Source organism: Mustela erminea, chromosome 14 (assembly GCF_009829155.1).
Source record: "Mustela erminea isolate mMusErm1 chromosome 14, mMusErm1.Pri, whole genome shotgun sequence".
NCBI classification, from domain to species: domain Eukaryota; kingdom Metazoa; phylum Chordata; class Mammalia; order Carnivora; family Mustelidae; genus Mustela; species Mustela erminea.
This window is the reverse complement of record NC_045627.1, coordinates 56,587,160-56,614,717: the sequence shown is the minus strand read 5'-3', so window position 1 is coordinate 56,614,717 and position 27,558 is coordinate 56,587,160. Positions and strand designations below refer to the sequence as shown.

The 27,558-nt window shown below is 40.3% G+C and overlaps 1 protein-coding gene across 2 annotated transcripts; it reads right to left on the bottom strand.

Moving 5' to 3' along the window:
- Nucleotides 1–501: 501 nt before the first annotated feature.
- Nucleotides 502–27,558, bottom strand: RPP30 (ribonuclease P/MRP subunit p30). 2 transcript variants are annotated; one of them, XM_032312665.1, is made up of 11 exons: nt 27,439–27,558; nt 25,957–26,012; nt 25,098–25,154; nt 24,630–24,704; nt 21,521–21,592; nt 14,830–14,919; nt 6,470–6,586; nt 5,873–5,902; nt 5,427–5,464; nt 4,965–5,044; nt 502–917 (listed from the first exon to the last, which is right to left on the bottom strand). In XM_032312665.1, exons 1-11 carry the CDS (start codon nt 27,518–27,520, stop codon nt 844–846), a joined length of 771 nt encoding a protein of 256 aa, XP_032168556.1. In that variant the 5' UTR covers nt 27,521–27,558; the 3' UTR covers nt 502–843. The 2 variants fall into 2 exon arrangements, with proteins under 2 accessions (XP_032168556.1, XP_032168555.1); XM_032312664.1 differs by having other exon boundaries at nt 502–953; nt 27,439–27,556.

Genomic DNA, 27,558 nt, shown 5'->3' with positions numbered 1-27,558 from the left:
CTCTCAGAATGTCCTTTTTCTCACGGAAATGATTCTTTATATCAATAAAACATAACATGAATACAGACATTTGCAAAAAAGTCCACTTCATTTTATTTTAATGGTTCTGCTACTTTAAAAAAAATCATTTCCAAAGTTGGTTGAGTACAATGGTTTGATATTTTTAATACAGCTATTAGGAAAATCAGTAGTAGGCTTTCAGGGACTTCCAACTCAAAGGAGGAAATTCTATTTCAAGAATATCATGAAGGTAAGCAGCAAAGGAAGAGGCCACATGTAATTTTACATGCACTTTCTCTCTCCTTCCACAAAATTTATAGCAATTCCTTTCAGAAAGAACCTTGACTTGATGAATACAAAGAGAGAGGTTTACAACAAAAATAAATCACCTAAAGGCCAATCCCTTGGTATGCCTTAACAGGCCTCAAAATAACCCCTTTTTGAAGAGTAAGATTAAAAAATAATAAGCCATGTATATCCAGCAAAGCAGCAAAACATGTATTTTTTTAAATGAAGAAGAAACTTTTTAAAGCGTCTCCTGAAATACGGAAACATCTTATTCAATTATACCTGCTGTTTCATTACTTAACACAAAAAATAAATAAACTCGTCTCTGATTTTTCTCTTAAAGTATATCTAAATTCATTAAGTGGGCAGTCTTTTTTTTTTTTTACTGCTTCACTAGGTTTTGTTACTTTAATGGCTTGAATATAGAACTGTTTTTATAGATTACTGATTTCTAGTTCCAAATGAAAACAGTAAATCATAAAGGTTTTATTTCTATTGCGGCTGATGGACTATCAAAGGGAAGAAGGGAGTGTTGACAGAGACTGGGGATTCTTTTCAGCTCTCACACTTGGCTTTCTTGCAAGCTGGAAGAGAATCATCATCTGCTTCTGATGGTCGAGGTTTCTTCACTGTGGAAATAATTCCAAAAGCAGTTTTTCTAGTTTCTATAAAACAAACAGGGAAACCATAGCCCTTAAGTTAAGACCTGATTTAAAAAGATGTGGTTTAACAAGTATCACCATGTTACTTTGACTTAACAACATTAGTAAATAATAAAGCCAGAATAACTGCTATGGATACTGATGTCATTCACTGTCAGTACCTTGTCATCCCCAATGGATACAAATACCAGTATATTATTTACATCTAATTCATTCTAAAGGGATTACTCAAGGGTAAAACCACAGGACAGGTTCTCTCCAATGGTCTGTCCATGGTACCTTTGGCAGCCAGGGCCCAAGTCCCAGACTTTGGTGCAGCAGATGTTTTAAGTATGGTAGAAAGGCACACGAATCAAGAGAGCCTGGTCAACAGTCAACTGTGTTCCTCCCATGGTGATGACATGAGCTTACTTCACTTTACAGCACATACTGTATCTGGGTCCCTCACTAGGTCATCTATGTACCTCTGAAGAATCAGTCGTATTAACACCCAGCAATGCCTGGTTATCTAACAGGTGTTCAATAAATACCTGCTGAGTGAATGAAAAAAAATCAAACTCACACATTTACTGATCTCTCATATACTGGTGACAATGGATAAAGAATGGGAATTGTGAGATACTAGGTCAGGCTGGCAGCAGAGTTCAACTTAAATCTATCCAATTTTAGCTAAAAATGTACTACTGGGCCAGGCCCTGTGTCATCTATAAAGGGTACTAAGATGCCTACCACAGAGATAAAAGAACGTGAGGGGCAAATGTAATGGGAATGGAGGCACCCATAAGAAGAAACTCTGCCTGGATGAATCAGGAAGGTATCATAACAGAAGTAACACTCGGAATACAGAAAAAAAAAAAAGATGGGATTCCTTTGCAAAGGCATGCAGGAAAAGGGAAGACGAACCTAGTATGTTTAGGGGACAATAAGCTGGTGTGAAGGGGGAATGTGAAAAATTTATGGGGAAATGGGGCTTGATGGGTAAGCTTAAGGCCATAATGCCTTGAAAAGATCCAAATTTAGTTCTTATGAATTAAGGACTAGGGAGGAGAGAGAAGGAGAGATCCACTGGCTACAAAGAAGACAGAATCAAAAGAACTTCTATGAACATAAATTCAGTTAAGATTTCTTGTTTCAAGTAATAAAAGTCAAGTCAATTCTAGAGTTACCTAGGCATGACCTTCTCACTTATCAGGATTAATTTACCAAGTCTACTGAATCTTTGCCAATTATCTAAAGTGTTCTAATTTATAAAAGGGACAAACTTCTCTCAAGATCATTAGAATGCCAACTTCCTCTGTCCCTTCTCTACAACCTCCTTAGAATTGCTATTCACTGGTTTCTGGAACCCTGAATGGCCCACCTAATCCTGATTCCCTATAGAGAGCCTTCCAGTGTTGAATGGCAGCTACTATGTGTCCTAAGTCTTTTGTTTCCAGATATCCATTCCAGCACTGCTTTCAACCATTTCATGATAAGGTTTCCAGACCCTCTAAGAACCTAGTAACCGTCTTCTGGTAGTGCTCCAGTGCACTGCTTCCTTCTGAAAAGCGGCACTCGGGATACTACACACGCCAGTTGAGACTTCATCAACGCAGAGGGTAATAATAGTGAGACTCTGAATCCCCTTGCTTCAGATTCCTTTGTTTCTTCTAGTGTAACCTGAGGCTGAATTCATAGTCTTAGGAACCCACCACACTGCAGTCTAATATTGATCCCAATGTCAACTAAAAGCAGGGTAACTGTAATGTATCCTCCAGATGTGCTATTAATTCTGCAGGGACAGCAGCCATAAACCAGGACTCTCACACAGTGGGAGGGTAATGCTACCTAGAGTCCATAAGGCCTCCTTTAGTTTAGCTTCATAAAAGCCTAGCTTTATACATACCCTCTGCTGAACAGCTGAGTTTTTTTAAGGGCAGAACTTCCTATCTTTCCCATTATATTTTCTTATTAGCTTCCTTTTCATATTTTAGTCTACTTTGGAACACCAATTGTTATCCAAAATCTTGATGACTCCTTATGTTCATTTAAAACAGACAAAAATAATGGCAGAACAACCAAAGCACAAACCTACATTTCTTAATTTCAAGACAATCTTGATAAAGTCCTAATGAATCTGGCCATTCCCAGAGCTTATGTGATAGGGCCTAGCCCACATAACACAGTTAGCCTACATAATACAGTTATCTCAAACTAAAAATGTTGAAAACAGAAGCAAAATCATCTAATTTACAGTAAGTCAATATAGAAATCAATTCTCCCAAGTGGGGATCAGATCATTAAATCTAGAAAATCTAGACAAAACATACAAGGCCTCAATAACTCACCTATTCATATGTCAAATAACCTAGTCTACATGTAGCCTTATTCTGAAGTTTAAATTTATCTAGGTGATATCAAGCGAACTGCTTCGTGACCACTACTACTAGTGCTAAAAATCAGAGAGAACAAAGATAAAACAGATCGAAAGTATAAATTTTTCTTTTTTTTTTTTAAAAAAGGGAAGGAAGAGAGACAGTATGTTTTGAAAAGTTTATTTACTTGAGAGCGCACGTGTGCACAGGACGAGCAGAGGGAGAGGGACAAACTGACTCTGTGCTGAGCACAATGCCTAACGTGGGGCTCGATCCCACAACCCTGGGATCAAGACCTGAGCCAAAATCAAGAGTTGGGACACTTAACTGACTGAACCACCCAGGCGCCTCTAAATTTTTTTCTTTTTAAAAAACCTCATCTTCGGGGCGCCTGGGTGGCTCAGCAGGTTAAGCCTCTGCCTTCGGCTCCGGTCATGATCTCAGGGTCCTGGGATCGAACCCTGCATCGGGCTCTCTGCTCAGCGGGGAGCTTGCTTCCCCCTCTCTCTGCCTGCCTCTCTGCCTACCTGAGATCTTTGTCAAAAAAAAAAAAAAAAAATCTTTATAAAGAAACAAAAAAACAACCCCTTATCTTCATTCTCTAAAGTCTTGGCATAGCAAATATTTCTGGTTTAATTTTTATCATCTGATGAATATGAAGTTCAGTGGCTTCAAGTAGTGGAATTAAGGTGAGGAGGTAGGTTTATGTAAATGAAACGTGAGTAAAAGATACACAGTCTGCCCATAGTTAAGCATGAAAAAAAAAATGAGAAAAAGGATCATGAGTTGTATTAAATATGAAAAGACACTATTTGAGTTTTTTAGTTGGGTTTTTAAAATGTATTTGCTGTTTCTGTGTTCCTAACAAATGGTTTAACATCAATTTTTTCACATTTCAGTTCTTGCAAACAATGACTTCAGCAGGGGAAGCATGCCTCCCTGGAGAGGAGGGAGGAGGAAGGTAGACGGGCCCAAACACGTGGAGCTCGGAAGACACATTCAGTACTCAGTTTTGTAACACAGACCACGTTCAGTCCACAGAGGACACAAAGTCAAGTCTGAAGCAAAGGGTGAGAAGCAATGGTGGGTAAAGTTAAAACAGGCTGAGCAAAGATGAGCCTAAAGGAGGTTTGCAGAGTAGGATAGTAAAAGTAAATAGGCTCCATCGTCTGATTAAAAAAAAGACTGGCTTGGGGCGCCTGGGTGGCTCAGTGGGTTAGGCCTCTGCCTTCAGCTCAGGTCATGATCTCAGAGTCCTGGGATCGAGCCCCACATCGGGCTCTCTGCTTAGCAGGGAGCCTGCTTCCCCGTGCCTCTCTGCCTACTTGTAATCTCTGTCAAATAAATAAAAATCTTTGGGACACCTGGGTGGCTCAGTTGGTTAAGCCGCTGCCTCCGGCTCAGGTCATGATCCCAGGGTCCTGGGATCAAGTCCCGCATCGGGCTCCTTGCTGAGTGAGGAGCCTGCTTCTCTCTCTGCCTCTGCCTGCCACCCTGCCTGCTTGTGTTCTCCCACACTCTCTCTCTCTCTCTGACAAATAAATAAATAAATAATTTAATTAGTTAATTAATTAATTAAAATCTTTAAAAAATAAAAAAATAAAAAAAGACTGCCTCCTAACCTGAGCATTTGGTGTTTTTATTGGAAGAACTTGCTCACCTCCGTGCAGAAGAACCGCTCGGCAGTTGGTGGACACGGCGGCCTTGGCGTCACTTTCAGACAGCCCAAACAGTAGTCCTCTGGTGGGGCCATTAAAGCTTTCAACATAGCGTCAGCCAAGGACAGGGGACTACCAGAAACCCAACTGCCAACCCCGCTCCCCTGGCCACACCAAGAGGGATTTTCACTCTCTAGGAGTTCTAGCCTGAATGCAATGGGCATCTGTGAAGAGACTGAATCTAAGCTTTTATGATATAGAGTCCCTTCTTCCCCCTTTTTCTATTTCACCCTTAACGCAGGAAACAAAAGGATAAAGCTCTCTACGACGTATGTAATTTATTTTTGAAATTTTACATTGGTAAACTCACAGTAAAAGGTTAAAAAAAAAACCCTTAAGCTATAATACCACATCAATTTCCAAATTTCCTACATTTCAACAGCTTCCAACTCAGAAAAGGATACAAGTTTGCCACATCGTATGGGCCTCTTATTTCTAAAGGCTAAAATAAAGTGAACAAAAAAAGACAGGAGAGAAGTTATTCATAGTATTTCAATGATTTCATTTGCAGTAAATTAATAGGATGCTTAAATATCCAAAAACTAAAGGAGTTAACCACATCAATTTAAGTCCTTACAATTTTGATGGTTTTCTTAAGTTTCCAAGTTTCTAAAAGAACCCTGAAAGCATTCTGTAACAGCATAAAGAAAAAAACTTCACATAAACAAAACGTGCATCCCAGAAGAAATGGGGATACATTTTATTCTCAGCAACCGCAATGGGCACAGGCAATTCAAAATGCAAATATGCAAAAAGCATTCATTACATTACTATTAATTTATCCTCTAGAAACACGTTTCAAAGTTTTATAACTTGAAAAGTGAAAACAAAGTACTCACGCCAGACTTACCCTTTCTGCAGCACTAGACAGAATCACATTCTGCCAAAGAGAAAGTGTTCAGTATTAATTTCAGATAAATGAAAAAAAAAAATGGAAAAGTCTTCTAATACAAATAACCAGTTATCACTTGCTCACATTTAGGTTTCTACAAATACCATTCTTCTAAAGATAAGGTAAAGAATCAAAGTCAGAGAAAGACCTTAGGATCAAGAGCAGCCTACAAGACAAGAAACACAGTAAGCCTTCCCACTGGATCTTACAAAAGGTGAATTCATTTAAAAAACTACTTGAAAAAGTCCTATAATCTTAATTCAACTAACTGATGACAAACAAGTGTTATCCAGACCATTCTTTTCAAAGTAGGTGAACCTCAAATTCCTTATAAAGGGTTTCAACACATCTTCCTCCCCGACCCTGCCATTCTTCTTCCTTTGATATTGCTCCTTCCCTTAGAACTTGCAGGGTTCATTGACATGGGAGAATTTGTTTCCCAGCTTTGAGAACTTGCTGCTTTAGGGAAAAGGAAGCAGTTAAACAATTCCAGTATATTAATAATAAGCATAAACTGCTGGATTTGAAAAACACCTTGAAATTTGGGAACCATACCTTTCCTTTGCAGACCTGCATCAAGTTGAGGGCATTGGAAATTGTGTACCTTCTCATTGTGGAATCTTTGATAGCAGGGCTGTAGATGAGTTCAAAGCCCACGCCTCGGTCAATTGCCTTCACAGGAGATAAAGGAAATAAACTGTCAAGGAGAAACACACACTGTCCTACTTTCTTTTCACTAAGAATCTCCCTCACCTCCCTCTTCAACCCCACCTTAGACCTCCCACAAGTCAAGGTACAGCCTGAAACAAAGACAGATTCATGCCTGAATGGCACCATCCGCAGGGGAAGGCCGGTGTTTGGCTCTATCTGATCAATAGTGGATCTTAGCTGTGGGGAAGCTGACTTTATATAAATAGGAAGAGCAAAGTCCCAGTGGGGTGGCAAATGGGCTATTCCTCCACGAACTATTAAAAGGAAGATGGAGATGTGCTCCCTACACTTCCAGTAAACTGCAAAGAAAACAACAACAACAAAAATTAATTGGACCCAACAATGTAAGAGACAAAGAAATGAAGAGCTGAAAAATGTGTGAAGAACAGGGGTGGGAAGGCCCCTCAGATGAGTCAATTATTACATATGTTGAATGAAGGAAGTATCGTGTCAAGTGCATGCTAAGAGTCTTATGTGTGAATTTAACCCTAATGATACCTTTATGAGGCACTGTGAGAGAGACTGCTAACGGACCCCAATATCTGTTCTCCCCTTGTCCTTTACTACTAGAGTCCTGAGTTCTGGCTGGGCTCAGGCATGAAAGAAGCCTGGCCTCTTAAATATTTCGCCCAGCTCACCTCATCAGACAAGCTTAGTCTTTTACATGAGAAAAATTAACTTCTTTCCTACTTACAGCATTCTTAATAGCTGGGCATCCAGAAGTAAGAAAACAGTCTGGAAGGGGTGGAAACAGAACTGAAATCCACCACCACACTGTCCATCTTTTCTGACGACCAGCTCTGTGTCTTCATCCATTCATGACAGGTATGTGTTCAGCCAACTATGTGTGGGAATGGCGAGCAAACGCTGACACGGTTCCTCCCTTTTCTGAGCTTTTACTCTAAGGGGACTACCAAATAACTACTAAAAACCCTAACACTTCAACTGTGGAAAGTGCTATCAAGAACTTTAAGAGTAGATGATGAAGGAACTGAGTAAACAGGCATTTTCAAAGGGAGGAGTACACGGAAAGGCTCTGGGGTTGGAGGGAGTGTGGGAGCAAAGGGAGGAGGTCATGGCTGGGGACAAGAGTGAGGGGGCCCCCTGTAGTGGGAATGGAGGCTAAGGAGGGTGGGAAGGGCCAGTCTTTAGGACTGCAGACACACTGATCTCAGCAGTGGGAAGCAATGAAGGATGCTGGCATGGCAGGGGAAGTCCCTAGTTGGTGGCAGTGCTCTTCTGAACGAACAAAGGAAGGACGGCAGGCACAAACTGGGCAGCACCTGGCAAGTGAGTTTCTATTACCCTCCTGTGTGGCCACAGGGGGTCTACTTCTTAATGTTCACAAGGAATGGAAAAACTGGTCTTCCAGAACTGGCAGCCCACCTTAAACTAATTCAGGTGCACATGGAAGGCCCCTACTTTCCCTCCCTGAACCGAGACTCCTTTTCTCCTATCCTCTAATCCTCCCTTCGTTAACTTTTCCTCTTGCCTTAAGGTTCTGAGATTTTATTGTAGAATTCCTTACATATCTGATATTAGTTTAGTTAAAATTTACATGGGATTTTCCATACTGCAACCTTCCCTGACAATTTCTTCCCACCTCTAAACCTTGGGCTTGTGTTGATTATTTCTGGGAATGGTGTCTGTGATGATACTCTTTGTGCCAAAGTTAAATGTGCACCTCGGTCTCCCTGCCTATCTTGTACACAGCTGGAGAGTAGCGTCATATTTCTTTGTAAGACATAACTGCCTTTTATGCAAAAAGTGTTAAATGTATTTATATTCTGAGTAGATAAATAGTAGCTTATAGGAAAGAAGTTATATAATAATGCTGCTCATCACAGATTATTCATGTAAAAGGAACCAGGATAAAACTGGCGACTTATTCAACAGTTAAACCACAACACTTCCTTTAGCCAGATTCTCAACTATTCCCTTGGCTACTTCTCTTACCAAAATTACTAATTAGTCAAAGAAGCTGACATTTTTTCTTCATCCTGCTATTTGCTGAACTAAAACACAAGGCAGGAGGATGGAGAAGGGGAGAAGATGTGGATGATACACAGACCTGGGGGACCAGGTCATAAAGTACCCCTAACTGTATCTAAAATTTTAGCCCCGTCTGGGGATGAGATCAAAATAAAAACTCTCTTTCACAGGGCGAGGGAGCGAAGACAATAATCAGCTTAATTAGTCTTTAAGAAAAAAGTTCTGATTTTGCTCTTAGTACATTAATCAAGTTCACTTTTAAACAGCTAAGAAAAGTCTGAGACAGAGAAATTATACATAATGTGCTATTGACGGTTGTGAATATTTCTTTCATAATACTGTACTTTAAATTTTTCAATGGATAAAATATAGACTCATTACCTGGGCCTGTTTCTAAGACCATTCTAATGTAAATTGCCTTAAGCTTGTCAAATGATTGTTCTTAACAGCCTCTTCATAAAGCATGACAGTGCCTGCCTGATTGGCTTTTGTTCACATCTCTGACCAAGGTTCTGGAATAGGCAGATGATCAGATTTCTTTACTAATGAGAAGTAACAGTCATAATGACGCTACAAAGGGCAGGTGTGTGATACGTGATCAAGAAAAAACTGGTGGTAAAATTCCAAAAACTAAGCAAAGCTGAAGATGACAGGAAGAAAACAGAGAGTTGATTACCAGGCCAATATACAGATTCTCTGGTAATTTCATAAAAATTCTTTACTGAGTTCAAAAGGATTCAACACCCTCTGGTGTAACATTATTTAAGGTAATTTGTTCATCTAATTCACTAATGAAAGTCACATAAAAAAGCAATAAAAAGTTTTACTTGTATGTCTGCTCCCATCTGCCCCATTCCCACCTCTTATAATTACTTCTATTAATTTGTGTCTTCTTCCAGAGTGTCTTCATACAAACATAAGTAAATATGAATACATATTATTTTTCCTCTTACCCAAAAGGTAGCATACCATATTCTTGCTCTGACTCGAGGGCTTTTCTATGTCAGCTCCTAACTCCCGAATTCTGTTTTATAGCGGCACAGTATTTCACTGGAGAGATACAGCGGCGTGTAATTAACCATGCCTCCATCAAGAGACTTTGGGCTATTTCAATCTATCTGTAGAATAAACACTCAAGCTGGGTTATTATGGGCTGAACTGTGTCTCCCCTCCCCACCCACCTGAAAGGTATGCTAAAGTCCTAACCCTCAGTGCATCAGAATGTGACCTTACTTGGAAACAAGGTTGTTGTAGATGTAATTAGTTAAGATGAGGTCACTGGTCTAAGATACACCCCTGATCCCAAGACTGGGGTCCTTACAACATGACAACCACATAAAGACACAGACACAGAGGCAGAACATACTGTGAGATGAAGCCAGAAGACTGTGGAGTCACACAGCTGCACACCAAGGACCCCCAAAGATTATTTACTGGCAAATCAGAAGCAAAGAAGGGGCAGAGAAGGATTATCCTATAGCTCCTACAGGGAGCGTGATCCCGATGATATCCTGATTTCAGACTTCTAGCCTCCAGGAGCATGAGACAATAAATCGCTGTTGTTTTAAGCCACCCAGTTTGTGGTGCTTTGTTTTGGCAGCCCTAGGAAACTAATACACCAGGTCAGAAAGGGAAAGCAGTTGTAATTCGGATGGTTGTTGCCAAATCACCCACTTCCCCATAGGGATCGTTCCAATTTACACTGTTCCAGCAATGTATGAGAATGCCTGCTTTCCCGCAACCTTACGGCAGAGTGTACATCAAACTCTCAGGCTTGTGCCAATCAGTTAGGTGTTTTTCATGTAAATTTTTCCTATAATGAGGAATTTAAGTATCTTTCATTTTTGAGGGCCATTTGTATTTCCTTTCCAGTGAAATGTCTTCACATTCTTAATCCATTTTGGGGGAACTGTTCATCTGTGCTTTTTAGCTTCTCATTAGCCTTTTAGCTTTGAAATATGTGAAAATATTTTCACCAGTCTTTTAACCTTCTTTCTGTTTTTTTTTGCCACACAAAATTGTTGATACTGGCAAGTTTGCTAGCACTGGTCTAAGCCCTGGATCGATAAAGCACTCAACACATTTAGGTTCACAATATGTGTGATGAAAAATAAAGTTTATAGAGCTCTCACACCCAACTCAAGTATATATGGCATCATTCCTGGAACAACTTCACTGCTTCAGACACTATTTGCTGGACACTTCTCAGTGGGGACTAATTGGACCATGAAGACAGAAATAGATTATAGTTAAAGGGAGTGCTGAGAGGAAAACATCAGGGAACATAACACATATAAGCACTGAAATAACTCCATAAACTTGAAGTCATTGTTGAATGGCAAGAACACTGGGGAAAAAAAAAAAATTAAAGGGAAAAATCAAAGGAAGGTAAAGATATGTGCTGCTAAAAAAACTGTTCTTGAAACCTGAATTCCTAAAGATCATGTTCTAAAATATAAGATTATTCTATGCTTAACAAAGAGTTGTGCTGTAAAGTAATTTTAAATAGCATTTCCCAGTGGGAAATGACAGCAGATTTAAAATCAGAGCTCGAGTACAATTCCGAAGTCAACTTGTGAGAGAAGTGTGAGCCACAAACTACCTGAGTCCGATCTTATCTGCATAATGGAGGTACTTCACATCCACGTGCCCTATGGCTGCTGGGCTGGAGCAGCTGAGAAAGTGCCTAAACCATAAGATAAGTAATGAGAAGTCACCTGACTGTCTAAGAAGACAAACTGAATTTAACTTTTTGAAATCCAACTATCACATGATGAAGTTGTGATTTCCATACAGGTTAGACTCCAGAAGAGGTCTGTAGGAGATTTTAGAGGGAACTACATAAGTGACATTACGGTGCCCCAAGCATGTGTTGAAGATAACTAAGGGGGATGCGAGCTCTAGGTTGTACAAAGGAATGCTCTGGTGTGCTGCTCCAGCTCCTGGGCCACTTTCATGGCCCAGCTGTCGTCTTCTTCTAACTTTACTGAGGAATAACTGACAAATACAATTATACATATTTAAAGTACATAATACAATGATCTGATACGCATATACATTGTGGAATGATTACTAAGATCCACACAACTAGCACATCTATCACCTGACATAGTTAATGTAACCTTTTTTTTTTTTTTTTTTTTGGTGAGAATGCTTCAGGTCTATTCTCAACAACTTTCAAGTACACAACACTGTACTATGAACTACAGTCATGCGAGTACATTAGAGTTTCCGAAGTTATTCTTCTTGTAACTGGAAATTCGTACCCTCCAACCTATCATGCCAACCTTTTGAGCTGATAACTGTCACATGGCTTAAGGCCTCTGGGAAGAAGACTAATGAATTAAGTATTTTAATGTTCCTGCTTTTTACCACCACAAAATAAAGGGATACATATCCTTTCTAAATTAAGATCTGTGCCCAATACGATGATCCTTATAAAGTCAACCTATCAACTTTTCATGGCCAAAGCCAAGTTTACTAACAAGTCCAAAGGAGCATGCAAGGACCGGGACCTAAGATTAATTATTACTCTCATTTACCACATTTTCTATCCTTTCATGGTGAACATATTTCCGTATTTTAATGTAAAATCTTACAGCTCCATATCTAGAATAGATATTATTAGATACAAATAATACACACATATCATACAACTCTTACTTACCCTAAACAATAAGCTAGCTACCTCTTATTATATGTTTCAAAGCTTACTCTTTCAAATGAAAAAAATGGATGGTGAATAAATATGGACTTTTGTGCTTCCTGACCAATTCACACCACAGCCTACTTCTACACTAGATGAAGACTAAAAATAATCCTGCACAGCCCTTCCTTCCACTCCATCATCTAGTTTTTATTAAACAACATATGTAAAATGTTCACACCAGATTTTTAAAAAAGCAGACACTGTGTTAAATACTGCATATCCCTCTCGCTTGTCAAATTTTTACTTTTCAGAATTCTTAAATTGAAATAGATGGGAATTGAGCCAAAAATATCCATCAAACAGCAGTTTTCCTGTACCTACAGATGGAACTGGAGGGTGGGCGGTCCTACTGCCACTGTCCCCACTGCCATCCTCCTCATGCTGCCCCAGTGCCCCACTTCCCTCCATGCCCACACTTCCTGCCAGACCCTGACAGCCAGATAAAGACTGATGACAAGGACGATTTGGCCATGTTCCCCAAGCTGCACCTTGATATGCTAAATGTGACATATATTCATTCGACTGACAAATTCTAAGGAGCATCCATTGCAGGCAAGATTTTGCCGATAATTAAAAAGACCCAGCCCACAGCTGGTACAGTCTATAAGCTTACAATCTGGGTTGAACAGTAGGGCACATTCATAAGGAACTAACTGAAAGCCCTTGCCAAAACAGCCATTGAGAAGCCTACCACTGTTGAAGGACATGAGGAGTTATGTGCTGTGCACTGCTGTCCATCTGTTCCATGGACTTGGCCTTAGCATCCCATGCTACTATCTCCTCCCAGTCAAGGGCACAGTACCGTAAGTGGGTTTACTCAGGCAAAGAAGTCTAGAAAATGGCCTTCCTTATTTATTAAGACAAAGAGAGAGGTTAAAAAAAAAATGTAAGCTGAATAGCAATTTACAGAGTGGCTGCACCACCTAACTGCAGAAATTGGACGGGTAGTTGGAGGCTAGTAAAAAGCCTTCTAGAGACAGAGCTTGCTACCTCTGAAGAGGAACAATATGTGAGGCCAATGAGAATGCCATCACCTCAGGTACTGTATTTGTTTGTGCCTTTTATCGCAGGTAGCTGGAGCATCTCAGAGTTCTCTTTTGACAGGGTACCAACCAGAACTTTCCCCATCCTGGGACTGACGGGTTGAATGGCTTCTCTTTGCTAGCCTGCATTTACCACACTGCACAGGTGAGCTGCTAAAAACAACACAGATCTCCAACCTGAACATGTGATGATTCAGGATTGTTTTTAGGGTTTATCTTTTTAAGTACCAGCAAGAAGACAGGAAACATGATTTGAGCTTAGTAAATACTGTTTTATGTTCAGTAGCACTCTCTGTATTTATCAGAAAAGAGCTGGTTTATAGGTTTCCCCTTATATATACGACTTTAAAATTTTGAGTCCTTTTCAAGTTCTTTAGTAGCATATTTTTAGGGCTGGAACGTAAGCCAACTTAAATTTTTCCACACGGATTCAATTTCTGCACACCACATAGATCAATGTTCTCCTTTCACTGTCTCCCCCTACTCTTGGCCTCGAGCCAATTCCTTAGCAGCGGCGACAGTGAAAGAAAGCTCAAGGAAGTTGTGATTCCACAGAGACAGAAGAAGAGGGGAGTTATCGATCTTGAAAAAGTGCCTAAGTTTTTAATTTTCCAATTCTGACAGGACAAGGTATGGAATGTGGACTGCCTGTGACACCCTCGGTCTCCTTCGAGAGGAATTCTTGAGAAGGGGAGACAGGTTTGGAAGCTGCTCTTCTGAAACAGCATCCTAACCCTTCCCCAGGACCCGGCTGCCCGCGCGAACAGCTGACCGCCGTGCTGACCCGACAGCCATGGAGGTCAAGCTCTACCACCTTTCTGATGAAGACTGGCAAGAAGGTGTGACAGATGGAAGATAAAGGGTTGGGAGAAACAAGAGAAACTACGTAGAAAGGTAAGGAGAATTCCATTGCAGAAGCAGGAACAAAACTTTCCTGAACACATGGCCACCTTCTAAGATTATTATAAAAGTGATCCTGGGCTTTTGCGTCAACCAGCGAGCTTCAGGGTAGATCATCCTGCTTGGACCTCGTCCGCTGGGCGTTCTGCACCCGGCTGCCTCCTCTACACACCCGCCCGAGCTCGCTGGTACCTTAGGAACCCTCTCTGTTTTTTTCCCCCTTCCTCTTCTTTCTAGATTGCTCTATCCCCTTACTGTTCAATGCTCAGGCTCTAAGTGTCTGTGATTATGGCTATCCTTTTAAGAAATATCCTTCATTAACTCTGGCTTCTAAGGTCTTTTAAACGCATCTTAATAATTTACTGGATAATTTTTGTTTCAAGTTCCCTTTCTACCTCTAGTCAGCTTTCAAAAATGAAAATCCTCTTTCCTAAACTGCCTATTTATCATCAGCCTTAGGCTTTTCCTTCTAAAGAATACTAGGTCCTTCTGCCCCTTTTCCAGTTCGTTAACGTGGGTTTGTACAGATTCACATATAAAAGAGAAAGTACAACACTCACCACATTAATAGGTGGTCTTTTGAAGTAAAATGGTAGTTTCTCTGTTACAGTTATGCAGACTAAATCCACATCTAAATGTGTACAAGCGACCTGTCAAGAAAAAAACAAAAACAAAAACAACAGGTAAAGATGAAAGAAAGAGATGGCACACATTAAGAATGGGAGACATAGTCAAATCTGATTTAAGGAAATATAAATTATATATGGTTCAGTCCACAGGCATCATAATGGTGTTGAAATGTATCTGTCAATGAGTAGCCACTCCTTCACATTCGGTTTGAGTGGTTTAACTGTAACCGAGCTGGAGCACAGTGGTATGTCCACGGATCATCTCACCAGACAGAGCCTGGAGACCCTCTAGCTCATGGTTGCTACAGAAGGGTGGGATGCTAAGAGAGGCTCAGTTTCCGGAAGGCTACATCAGATTGTTCCAGAAAGTGGTAACTAACTGTTCCGAAATCCAGGAAGAAAAACAAGCCAAAGGAATATGAGCATGGTCCATTTATTCCACAGATTATTTATTTTTCTGCCAGGAACTGTCCTAGGACTGTGGCTTCTATCAGACTACTAAGGGGCTAGGATACTAGCATGGCCCTGCTGATGGCATTTTGTTCCAACTAGAAGAGAAATAGTCTACGTAATGGGTGTAATGCATAAGCTGTCTCCACAGAGGGGAAAGATGATAAGCAGCAGCAGCGGGGGGAGGAGGAGGAGATGGAGAAGGAGGGTGGTGGTGGTCAAAGCACAGTTGTTTCAAATCAAATGATGCTGAATGTATTTTTCAACTTCTAAGTTCCCTTTCCTTTGTTCCAATTTTTGTTCTTGCTTATTGATCAGTACTTTGCATTTACCTCCAAAAGAGGTTTGAAATAGCTTTCAAAAAAACGAAACAAAAACATACAAAAGAAAATAGATAAGGAAAACAGAATGATAAGAAAACCAGAAGAGCAAAATAAAGCTGGGAAAAAATTACGAGCATAAGAGTATAAGCCAAAACCACAGCTAGAAGATGCGTATCCTGCTCTGATTTGGCCTTTACTTGATTTACAGTGACAGAAAGAATTGTCTGTTTTGTAGTGTACTGAAAACAAGCCTTACTGACAATGCTGGTGTAGACAGGCTTGATGAACAAATTCAAAATGCGAGGTTGGCTATGCTGGCAAACTAACACCAGAGCTCTGGCCAGAGGGGAAGGGCAGAGTAAGGAAGAGGGGTAAAGAGCAGGTAATAATATCCCCCATATGATCAGCTTGGACTTTCAGTAGTGACAGGAATGTCACATCTTGCCTCTCTTCTTCAGAATTCCCACTTTGGTCATCCCTACCCCCACTCCAGGGCTTTAGGAAGAAGCAAGCAATGATAGAGGCTGCCTGGCTTTAGACGGTCATAGTAACTTAGTAAGCCTGGGAAGTAACACTTTTTTGGCAGAAACACTTGGCTCATAAACAATCTGCCCCATCCCAACTGCTACAGCTGTCCACCTCATAAAAGACTCACTGAGAATTTGATAAGAATGGATGAAAAGCTCTGAATAGAAGATATAACAAATTCAGCTTCTGGTCACCATTTTTAAGCTATCAGAATAGCAAAGATCCACAAGTTTAGTAATCCACTGCTAACAAGAGAATAAATAAACAAGCACTCACAGGGTCTTTGAATCAGTACAGGACCCTGAAAAGGATTTTACAACAGGTGTCAAAATTTTAAACGCACACACCAGCAATTCACCTGTAGGAATGCATCCTGTAGAGAGCCTGTGGAAATATATTCTACAGCCTTATACCCAACAAATGCTCACGAATATTAGTGCGAGGAGAGTCATAGCAATACCAATCACCAAAGACTAGACACAACTTGATATTCCTTTATTTTACTTCAATAAAATATAGTCCCTTTATGCAACCGAGTATGAAGACTCCAAGGGAATGAAGTACATCTGTGATTGATATTATGGAACCATATATACTGTTAGGTGAAAAAAAAAAAGCATGGTGTTAGAAAGGACGGAAGGGTGGAAGGAGGAAGAGGGGAATCAAGGAAGGAAGGAGTACGTGTGTAATCACTGCTGAGAAGATACACACACACTGTTAGCAGTGGTTGCCAAAGGAGAAAAGGGAGCGTTTCAGCTGGGAAGAAAAGTGTCCATTTCAATACATGGCCTTTTGTCCTGTTTGAACTTATCACTGTTTTTCATCTAAAAAAAAGCAGATTCATTTTTTTAAAAGCCCATCAAGGATTCTTCCTCAGGATAAGGATAAATTAGGTTCTTTTTTAACAGATCTATTGCTCATTTTCCTCCTCTTACATAATGGCAGCTAATTAAAAACAATCCCTTGTGTTGGTGTAAGTACACATATTCTAATAAACGTTCATTTACAAAGGACAGCTCCACTTGGCTCCCTCTGACACCTCAAACTTAAAATGTTTCAAACTGAATTCTTTTGTTATTTAACTTTCTACTAATCCAAGTGTTTAACGGATACACTCAGGACATTATAAAATAACAGCTCATTTTACATTATAATGATATACTTCCCAAATCACTAAAACAGATTATGTTCAAATACTATTTGCAGTTGAGAACCTGATTATAGTGGTTTTGCCAAGTTGCGCATCAAGCCATCTCGGCTCTTTTCACCTTTCAGGGACTCCTATGAGGATTTAAGGAAGGCACAGTCTCCAAAGTGCACATACCCACAAATACATTTACTTTTGATTCAACAGAACTGGGAGAATGGGAGGGTAGGGGTTCAGTCTCCCACAAATCCCCTACATGGGTGTCAGGTTAATACATGTTGGTACTTTATGAGAAATAAGATGTAAGGGAGAGCCAGACTTACCCAGAGAAAAGCGAGACGTCCATCAGGGTGACTCTCAGTCTCAAGTGTGTGTATATAAACTCCTCTGAAGAATTTAACTAAACTGGAAATTATCAGGTCTTACTCCCAGTAATAAACTCAGTAATAAGTAGGGCCTAATAACCTGCCTTTTAACAAACAGCCCTGTCAGTTCTGAAGCTGGTGGAGCCAGCTTGAGGAGCACTGCCTGGAAGGTACTCCCTCTCCTGAGGAGCCTCCCGTGTTGCACACATGGTCTCCGACAACACTCTTTGAAGGCTACCGCGTGGATTTCGGAAGGAAAAAAACAGACCTTCTATTTCCCTTTATTTTAATTCATTCTCTTAAAACTTGTTTTGTGTGCATGTATCGTTTAAAAAATCACACTGACATAATGAAACATACATATAATTTATAAGAAAATAAACAAGGTACTGGGGATGAAGACTCAATTTTTTTTTTTTAAATTGATGGAGTACAAAATCAAAGTACTTACTTCAAAGCGCACTGGACTAAATAACTTGAATTTTCCTCATCCTGTTCAGTTGCTTTAAATCCTAAATGGGAGTAACTCAGAAGTTCCCGAAGCTTCTATGTAATGCTGCCTGCCAAATTCTGTGGTCATGGACTCCCCTTACAGTCTTTCACTTCTGCCTTAGCCCCTAGGGTAACCCTGGAGAGGGAGGGTTTATCCATGAGATATCTTCCAGATACTCCGAATGGAAAATCAGGTTATTTCCCACGGAAACAATGCTATTTAAGGTGGTTAGATTTTAAACTACTAAGTGTTAACACGTGTGTGTGTGTGTATTTGTTTTTGTGACTCATTTTAGAGACCTTAGTTTTAGAATATCACATCTACAGGGATGCTTGCTTAAATTCTAGATAATCGGGGCGCCTGGGTGGCTCAGTGGGTTAAGCCGCTGCCTTCGGCTCAGGTCATGATCTCGGGGTCCTGGGATCGAGTCCCGCATCGGGCTCTCTGCTCAGCGGGAAGCCTGCTTCCTCCTCTCTCTCTGCCTGCCTCTCTGCCTACTTGTGATCTCTCTCTGTCAAATAAATAAATAAAATCTTTAAAAAAAAAAATTCTAGATAATCTACTTAAAAACCAAACAAATAAAATCACTTAGAGAATACAACCTGCTAAGCAACACATTGCTTGCATCTGACCCAGTTCCAAACCATGATATACTTGTAAAACCTTTAGGATTAAAAGAAAAATGTCTCTTAAAATTGATTTTCTATAGAAAACAGGGAGAATGCTAACTTTAACTGCTCCTTAATGAATGGGAAAGATGTAAACAGATAAAAGGAAGATGTTCCAATTTTAGAATCTGTTTTCATGTAACTTTTCATGTAACTCTCTGCATAGTCTGTTCCAAACAAATACCTTTTATGTTATTTATAGCTTTATTCTATCTTCAGGGGTATTTCTGACAATTCTACCCACCATACAAAGCATGTGCTCATGCTTTTGAATTCACACAATCGGAGAAAAACAAGTACAGCTGACTCATTAGCAACCTAGGATTGAGGGGTGCCATCCCCTCAGAAAATCTACGTATAACTTCTGATTCCCACCCAAATTTAACTTCTGTTGACCATAAGCCTTACTGAGAACATAAATAGCTAATGAACACGTTTGTATATTATATACTGTGTTCTTACAACAAAGTAAGCTAGACAATAAATATTACTAAGAAAAACATTAGGAAAATACATTTATAGTATTGTATTTATTGAAAAAAATCTGCACAAAAGTGAACCCGTGCAGTTCAAGCCCATGCTGTTCAAGGGTCAACTATAATAAGATAAAATTGCTAAATGAAACTTTAATGTGTTCTAAAACCCAAAAGGCCTGGCTGTTATATACTAACCAAGATTTAAAGCAAATCGTTTAGCCTAAGTCTCAACTTTCTCTTCTAAAAAATGAGGATAATAAAGTATATATGTTCTGTTTATTCCCAGGATTATTGTGTTAATGAAATAAATATGCAGAAGTTTCTGGGAGATATATAAACATATGCTTCTCCATCATGTTATATAACTATCAAAAATATAAATTATGTGCACTTCAGAATCAATTAAAAAAATAAATGGGCAACAAAAAATTAGGTACACTGCCAACTTTCAGTCTAGAGTTGCTATTACTTAGTTAGAAAACTAAGCTGCTATTCAATGAACTTGGATATGCTCATATTCCTCCTTGGGGTTTCAATACTGAATGAGAATCTCCTATGGGACTTGGAAAAAACAAAAAAAAAACCAAAACAAAAAACCCCAGATATTCTAACCCCAAACCTAATGGATCTGAATCTCCAGTGGGGGAGATCTTAAAGTGCCTGGTTTTCACTAGTTCCACAGGGGCTTCTGATAAATAAGAACCACTTGATCCCACTCACCTTTTTCTGAAACAAAATTCTTGATAATTACTATAGTTGAGCATTTTATGAAGGGCATCACCAAAGTAAAAAAAAAAATCACAGACAATTTTTGCTATTTCCTTGAAGTAATATAAACAATTAAGAATTGATAGTTGCCCTAAAAACTAAATTTAATCACACATCAGCCTCCTTAGTTAACAGCTCCCTCTACTGGATAAACCAAAGGAAAATCATCCTATAATTTTAGAACACATTTTGCTTAAAAATGAGTGCTATGAAATGTGTAAGCCTGACGATTGTGAATCGTCCTGTACCCCTGCGGCAAATAATACAATATATGTTAATAAAAATAATAAAGTTAAAAAAAAATGAACTGGCTGTGGGGCGTCTGGGTGGCTCAGTGGGTTAAGCCTCTGCCTTCGGCTCAGGTCATGGTTCCAGGGTCCTGGGATCGAGCCCTGCATCAGGCCTTCTGCTCAGCGGGGAGCCTGCTTCCCCCTCTCTCTCCGCCTCTCTGCCTACTTGTGATCTCTGTGTGTCAAATAAATAAATAAAAACTTAAAAAAAAAAAATGAACAGGCTGTAAAATTAAAACATCAAAGATCAGTACATTTTTTTTTTCTGCAGTATCCTTTTGGTGAGTATAGTTTTGGTAGTTGGCTATTTTCTTCAATCTAGATAAAAGAACTTCCTAAAAGTAGCTATGCCTATTTTAAACAGTAAAACATTCCTGAAAAACTATTACAGTTGATTTTTGTTCTTTCCTATAATCATTTAAAATGTGCAGAGTGAAAAAAACAAAATACCCAGTGTGCTCTGTTTTAACTTGACAAAATGACCATGCAGGCTCAACAATGTTGGCTCTTGAAAAGTCACGGAAATGGCTATTTTAAAAATACAAAAGGAATTAAATTCATAAAGGCACAAAGAACACAAAGGGCAACAGAATCAGCAGATGGCTGATTCTGAAGAACTTCTCTAAGACTAAAGGTGGACATGATCTTGCTAGCATATGGACCACACCTCAGAGCACGCAAAGGAGAAAGTCAAACCAGAGAGGAGATCTCTTATGCCACAGCAGAACTCTGCACCTTTCTTCCCTCATGGGTAGCAATGCATGGTACAAAAGGCAGAAACTGAGGTGATTTCAGAGCTTTGAATGAGACAGAACAACATTCACCTAAGAGACATTTCAGATGAATGAATGAATAAGTGAATGAAGCAGAGATAAACAGAAAAAACCTTGAGACTCTTTCAATTTGAGCCCAGCAAATATCCAGCAAGATAAACAAAACAACACATGCCACCTAAGCACCGCCTTGTGAAATTTCAGAATCCCAGGTATACATGAAAAATCTTAGAAGTTTCCAGATGGAGTGAAACAGATCACCTGCAAAAGCAGAACATCAGACTTCTTACGTAAAATAATAAATACTATGTTCTCTCACTATTTATTACTTACATACTCACATGAAAAAGTTTTTCTGTCTTTGGAAAAACTGCAACGATATCATACAGCCGGACCCTTGAAGATGTTGCTCTCTAGCAGTACAAAAAGAATGTTATTGTATAATAATCAAGAGTGTACACATGGAATTCTGACTTGTAGTCTAGCTGCGTTTATATTAATCACGTAGTATTTCTTACATGCCATTTCTGCTTTGCTTTGTATATGAGGTTTTAGACCCCACCCATCACCCTCCTTCCCACATTGTAACCCTTTAACTGCATACCAAATTGTGCTTGATATAAAAATCAAACTGGATAGCTGGTGCTCTTACACATGAGTGGAGAAGGTTACCAGATATTTCTGAGCATCTACTGTGTGCAGGGCACTGGGGATATGAACTCATTCAAGGCATGTCTGGGCTCTCAGTGGAACTCACCATTTTTTTATGAGACAAGAAATACACACACTAAACATGATACAATTAGGCTCACAATAAGAATACTGTTAAAAAAAAAAGAATACTGTTAAATATAAATTAAAATGCTAGATGTGCAAGAAAATAGGAGTAGGAGAGGGATAGATCAGTTAAACAGTTATTGCTTAAAAATGAAAATCTCAAACTTAACACCATATGTGTATGTCTATGAAAAGGTTGGAAAACTATGCAGCTGAGCCCTGAACATGGGTTCACACTACACAGGTCCACCCATACATTCTTTTTTTTTTTTTTTAAATAAATCTAATACAGCACTGTAAATGTTATTACTGTTACTATAATGTTGCTGTTATGTTATTACTAAGGCTTCTGGTTGGCAGTAGGATGCCATTAGTAGTGAAGTTTTGGGGGAGTCAAAATTTATACATGTATATTTAACTATGTGGGGTAGGAGTAATGGGGGTCTGTGCCCTCATCCTTGGCATTGTTCAAGGCTCAACTGTATGTTCAAACACGGTTTCTGAATGATGGGATAATATGTGATATTTCTTCTTTGCCTGTTTGTACCTTTAAAGCTTTTACCTCTGATTTTGTAGAAAGAAAAGGGATTCTAAAAATCAGAGCAGGAAAGGGGAGGGGTGAAGAGAAGCAGAAGCAGGCACGAAGGGCTGCTGGGCAGACATGCTAACACAGGGCAGACCCCAGGTCTTAGAAAAGTTAGGACCTAGGATTCTGTGCCCTCTGCTTGCCCACTCCCAATTGAAAAGGGACAAAAAGGGGTTACCAGGATGCTCATGATAACAAGAGAGAATGAACATCTTTGTGACCCATCAAAAGTCAACTCCCTTTAGGTCTACTTGGGCCCAGAGAATCAGAACTTGGCTTTCTACTTTTGTTTTTAAGCAATGTTAATCATTATAAAAGAGGCCAGCCCTTCCTTGATGACTCTTGTTCTATGGCAGAGGAGTCCACTCCAGCTCAAGATAAAACTCCTCACATTTTCAGGATCTCTTTCTCTCTCCTTCATTAGATCCTTCCCACCAGCAGGCATACTCCTCTCTCCCAGCTACTAAAACCCAGAGAGAGCAGGTTCTTGTCTGCCAACCTCCCTGTGCCTTCTGTTCCCCTATGGAGTCAACTTTGCAAGTGAAATCAGCATCACACACTGTCTACATTTCCTCCCGTCTCTATCACTTCCATGGAGGTGGTTTTTTGCTAAGGCAACCAATGACTTCTTGTCAATATTCCAAGACATGTCTGAGCCCCTCTCCTGCTGGACTATTCGGGCTCGAAGATGCTGCTCACCTTTCCTCACATTTCCCTTCTCACTTTGCCCAGTCTTCATATTTCTCACAGTCCCGCCTCAGTCTCCAGTTCTAGCTCCCCTTCTCTACTCCACCATTAAATGCTGAAGTTCCTCAGGACTCTGTCCGAGAATTTCTTCACAGGTCCACACGTGAACCAGGGATTCTCATCCATTTCCATGACTTCATTTACTCTCTACAGAGAGACCGTTTCCAAATCAGTATCTTTAATCAGATCCCTCTTCTGAGGGTCACGCCCCTTTTTCCAACTACCCATTTTACAAACTTGCCACTGGAATCCTTACAATAACCCATCATGTCCCTAACACAATGCCTTCAAACCTGCTTCTCTTTTTATGTCCTTTCTCAGGAAAAGGTACCACCATCTACTAGCGGGCTGATCAGGCAGTGCTGGGAGCCACCACATTACACCCAATCAACCATGGAATCCTGTCAATCCTCAGCCCCTGCTAAGCCTCTTAAATCCCCTCAACCCCTCTGATCCAGTCTCTATAATGGAAACATCATAATTTCACTCCCTCATTTAAAACTTTCAAGGGCTTCCAACTGCTTACTCAGACTAGCTCCCTAACCTCATCCCAGGTTAGCCAGCTCACAAGGGTGAGCCCTACTGGTGTTGTTTCATTTCCTAGAAAACACCATGTTTTCTTGGGGCCCAGAACCTGTGCCTAATCCATCCTGTCTGTGGGAACACTCTCTCATGTGCGCAGCACCTACATAACACTTACTGATTCTTCTGGTCCCAGGTGGAACATCACCTTCCTCAGAGTATCTTTTATTTACTACCTCCAACTCTTCAAATATTCCTCACATTCTTAATTATCTGTTTGGTGCTTGTCTTGTCAATTAAACTATAACCTTCCTAAGTTCAACAATCCTGTCTGTCTTATTCACAGCAATATCTCTGGCACCCACTGTACGTCTGGTTCATGTGAGTTCAATGAAGAACAGTTGTCAAAGGATTTGTTAACTGTGGTACCCCTCTATCTGTGACAAGAGTAGAAGAGACTGTTATGTTATATGAATTCTCCTCAGAATAGGAGAGTAGGCAGGTATCCTAACCGGGGGCAGGGGATTCAGGGATTCAGAAGGTGGTAAGGTTCAGGCTGCCTCGGTGGCTCAGTGGGTTAAACATCTGCCTTCAGCTCAAGTCATGATCCCAGGGTCCTGGGATTGACCCCCATATTGGGCTTCCTGCTCTGTGGGGAGCCTGCTTCTCCATCTCCCTCTGCCTGCTGCTCCCCATGCTTGTGTTCCCTCTGTCAAGTAAATAAATAAAACCTTAAAAAAAAAAAAAAAGAGTAGGAAGTGAGGTTCAACATGAACCAGTACAACTTAAAAGGCCAAAAAGAAGAAAAATTAACTTACCAAAACATTACAGTGAGATGGATCTGAAACGATAATCGTCAATCTAGTTAAAACTTTGATCGGTCTTGATTTTCCCTATAATCAAAAACATTCTATCAAAGAAAGTTCAAAGGCCAATGAGTGACTTTCCTCTTTACCAGTGGGAAGTAGTCATTAAAAGATACCAGCAATAAAAGATAGTGACGATCAGTAAAAGCTAGTCTTCAATACCAAGGAATTTATAATATAATTAGTAAAATAAAGATGTACATGTGTTAAACTACATAAAGAGATTAAAGGTTATAGGACTTCAGGAAAAAAGATAATCAAAGAAGTACTGAATTCATAGTAAGTGAATACTTCAGGGAAGAGCTGAGTTTTGTGGAAAAGTAAGACTGGCAGAGGAAGGAACAGTGCCCGTTAGAAAACCCTACATAAAATTGGGCATATTTGAATAGTATTATAGTTCTTAAACAACAGAATACCCACCTGTACAATTGGCAAAGTTGTAAAGAGTTCAGAAACAGCTACTGGTTTTTCAATTTCCTATAAAAAAACAATAAACAGTCACCCTAGATCATACATGTTAAAGGAATGAAACATAATGGAAAACTTATAGGGGGTTTTCAGAAAAGTTAATTTCTGGTGTAGAGAAACACTTAAGTTTAAAAAAAAAAGTAAAAGGAAGAAAGCTGGAAATCAGAGAAGTGGTTGAAACATCAATGGAGAGGAGAGATGAAAAACAGTTTTTAGACTGAAAAAATCTAAAAGGTACAGTTGTTGGGCCTGACGAGAAATATACACATTTACATGCACGTGTAAGAGGGGAATTAATAATGAGTCCATGTCAGTAAAATAAAAAGGAGTAATACTGGGATTACAATTCAGTCAATGACAACATACTTTTAAAAATTACTTAAAGTTGTTTAATTAGGGCGCCTGGGTGGCTCAGTGGGTTAAGCTGCTGCCTTCGGCTCAGGTCATGATCTCAGGGTCCTGGGATCGAGTCCCGCATCGGGCTCTGTGCTCAGCAGGGATCCTGCTTCCTCCTCTCTCTCTCTCTGCCTGCCTCTCTGCCTACTTGTGATCTCTCTGTGTCAAATGAATAAATAAAATCTTTAAAAAAAAAAAAAAAGTTGTTTAATTAACATCACCTCAACTTTAAATCTTTCTACCATGCCCTAATACTTCACAAAAACTTTGCACTGACTCAACTGTTTACATGTAAAATAAGATAGTACACAAGAGGGTGCATTTAAGAAATATGCTCATCTGTAGCTTCCACATTACCAATATAAACAAAGACAACTGTAAATGCCGGTTATTAACTTCAGAAATTGTTTTTTACCTGTTTCTTTTCCTTGAATTCAACAACATGATTGATGGCAACAACTGAATAGCCAACTGAAAAGAAAAATCGAACATTCTTATTAAATGGGACAACCTTTTCCCTGTATGCACAGGCTAGGCTCAATTTATGTCAAGATTAGGGGTCAGTAGGAACAGTGGTTGTGAATATGGGCTCTGGTGTCAGACCACCTGCCTTCAAATCTACGGGTTACCACTTACAAGTTACTTAACTTCAAGCTTCAGGTCTTCAACTATCAAATGGTTTTAACAGAACTTAACCTCACACAACTGTCATGAGAAAACAAGATAATAAGCACAGGATGATTGAGAGCAGTGCGTGGCACAGAGACAGGGCTCTGTTTGACTTCTGTGATGTATTATTAGCACGATACTTTTTTTTCTCGCTCATTTCGTTTGCTTTTTACCCTCTCTACTTCCCTCAGAGGCCCTTTTCCTAGGAAAAAATGGAGTAATCACTCCTTCACACCACTGCTCACCTCCTCTTTCCAGCTGCCCACCATCAGACTGGGAACTCTCTGGAGGCCAGGGCCCTGCTGTATCAGCTCAACACAGCATTTTTCTGGACATTCAGACTACCGAAAATATGTCTGGATCATGACTCCTATTTTTAAGTTACTTAAATACCAATGGGGATGACAGGATACTAGTATTAAGAGATCATGCATATTAATACCAAAAGAATGGCTCTCTCTCTCATCTGTTTGATTTCCTTCTTTCCTTCCTCTCCCTTAAATTGTTAATGAGCATCCATTATTCGACAGGCTCCAGAGAAACTTCCTCATTTTTAAACTTCTCTATCCTCGCACTTTACAGTGGAGTGTTGAGAAGACAACACTCATGATTAACTACAACCATTAAAAAGGATCTCTCAGGGCTTTGGCTTCCCTTGGATTCAAATATGCCTAACATTCTTGCATTATGGCCATGCTGCCCCCCTCCCACCCGCATAGTAGTACGTCTTCCCTCCTCCCCCTACCTCCTCTTCTTCTTAATATTGTTCCCACAATGTCACCCTCACGTCCCTCCCCCCTTTTCTTTGAATTTCCACAGCTTTACCCGCCTGTGCTCAATTCCCCGAAATGCTCTGATAGTGCCGTGAGGCGGAAAGGGGTGATACCAAAAGCAGTGGCGTAGGTGACTTGTACACTCGGAAGCCCAGGCTTCTGCCATCCCTCAGCTGTGGGGTTCTATGCACGTCTCCCATCCTCTCAGAGCCTCAGTTTTTTCAACTGGCAGGCAAGAAGGAGCTGAACCGGGTAATAACTCCCAGGTGCCTTCGAGTTTCCCGCGCCCGGGATCAGAGCAACACCGCGGCGGCATCAGCTACCAGGGACATCCCAGGGATCTCAGGAGACCTGGACCAGGACAGGCCCTCGAGTCCCTCTTGAACTTGGCCCGATGGTCTGGGAAACAGCGAGACTGGGCAGGCACCGCGGCCCGCAAAGCCGGGGAGACTCACGGTGAGCGGCGTTCTCCACCAGCCCGCGAAGCGCCTTCAGGTCGGAACCCGCTCGCAGGTCCAAATCCGCGAACACCGCCATGCTGAACTCACGTGACCGTCGCGCGTCCGTCTGCGCAG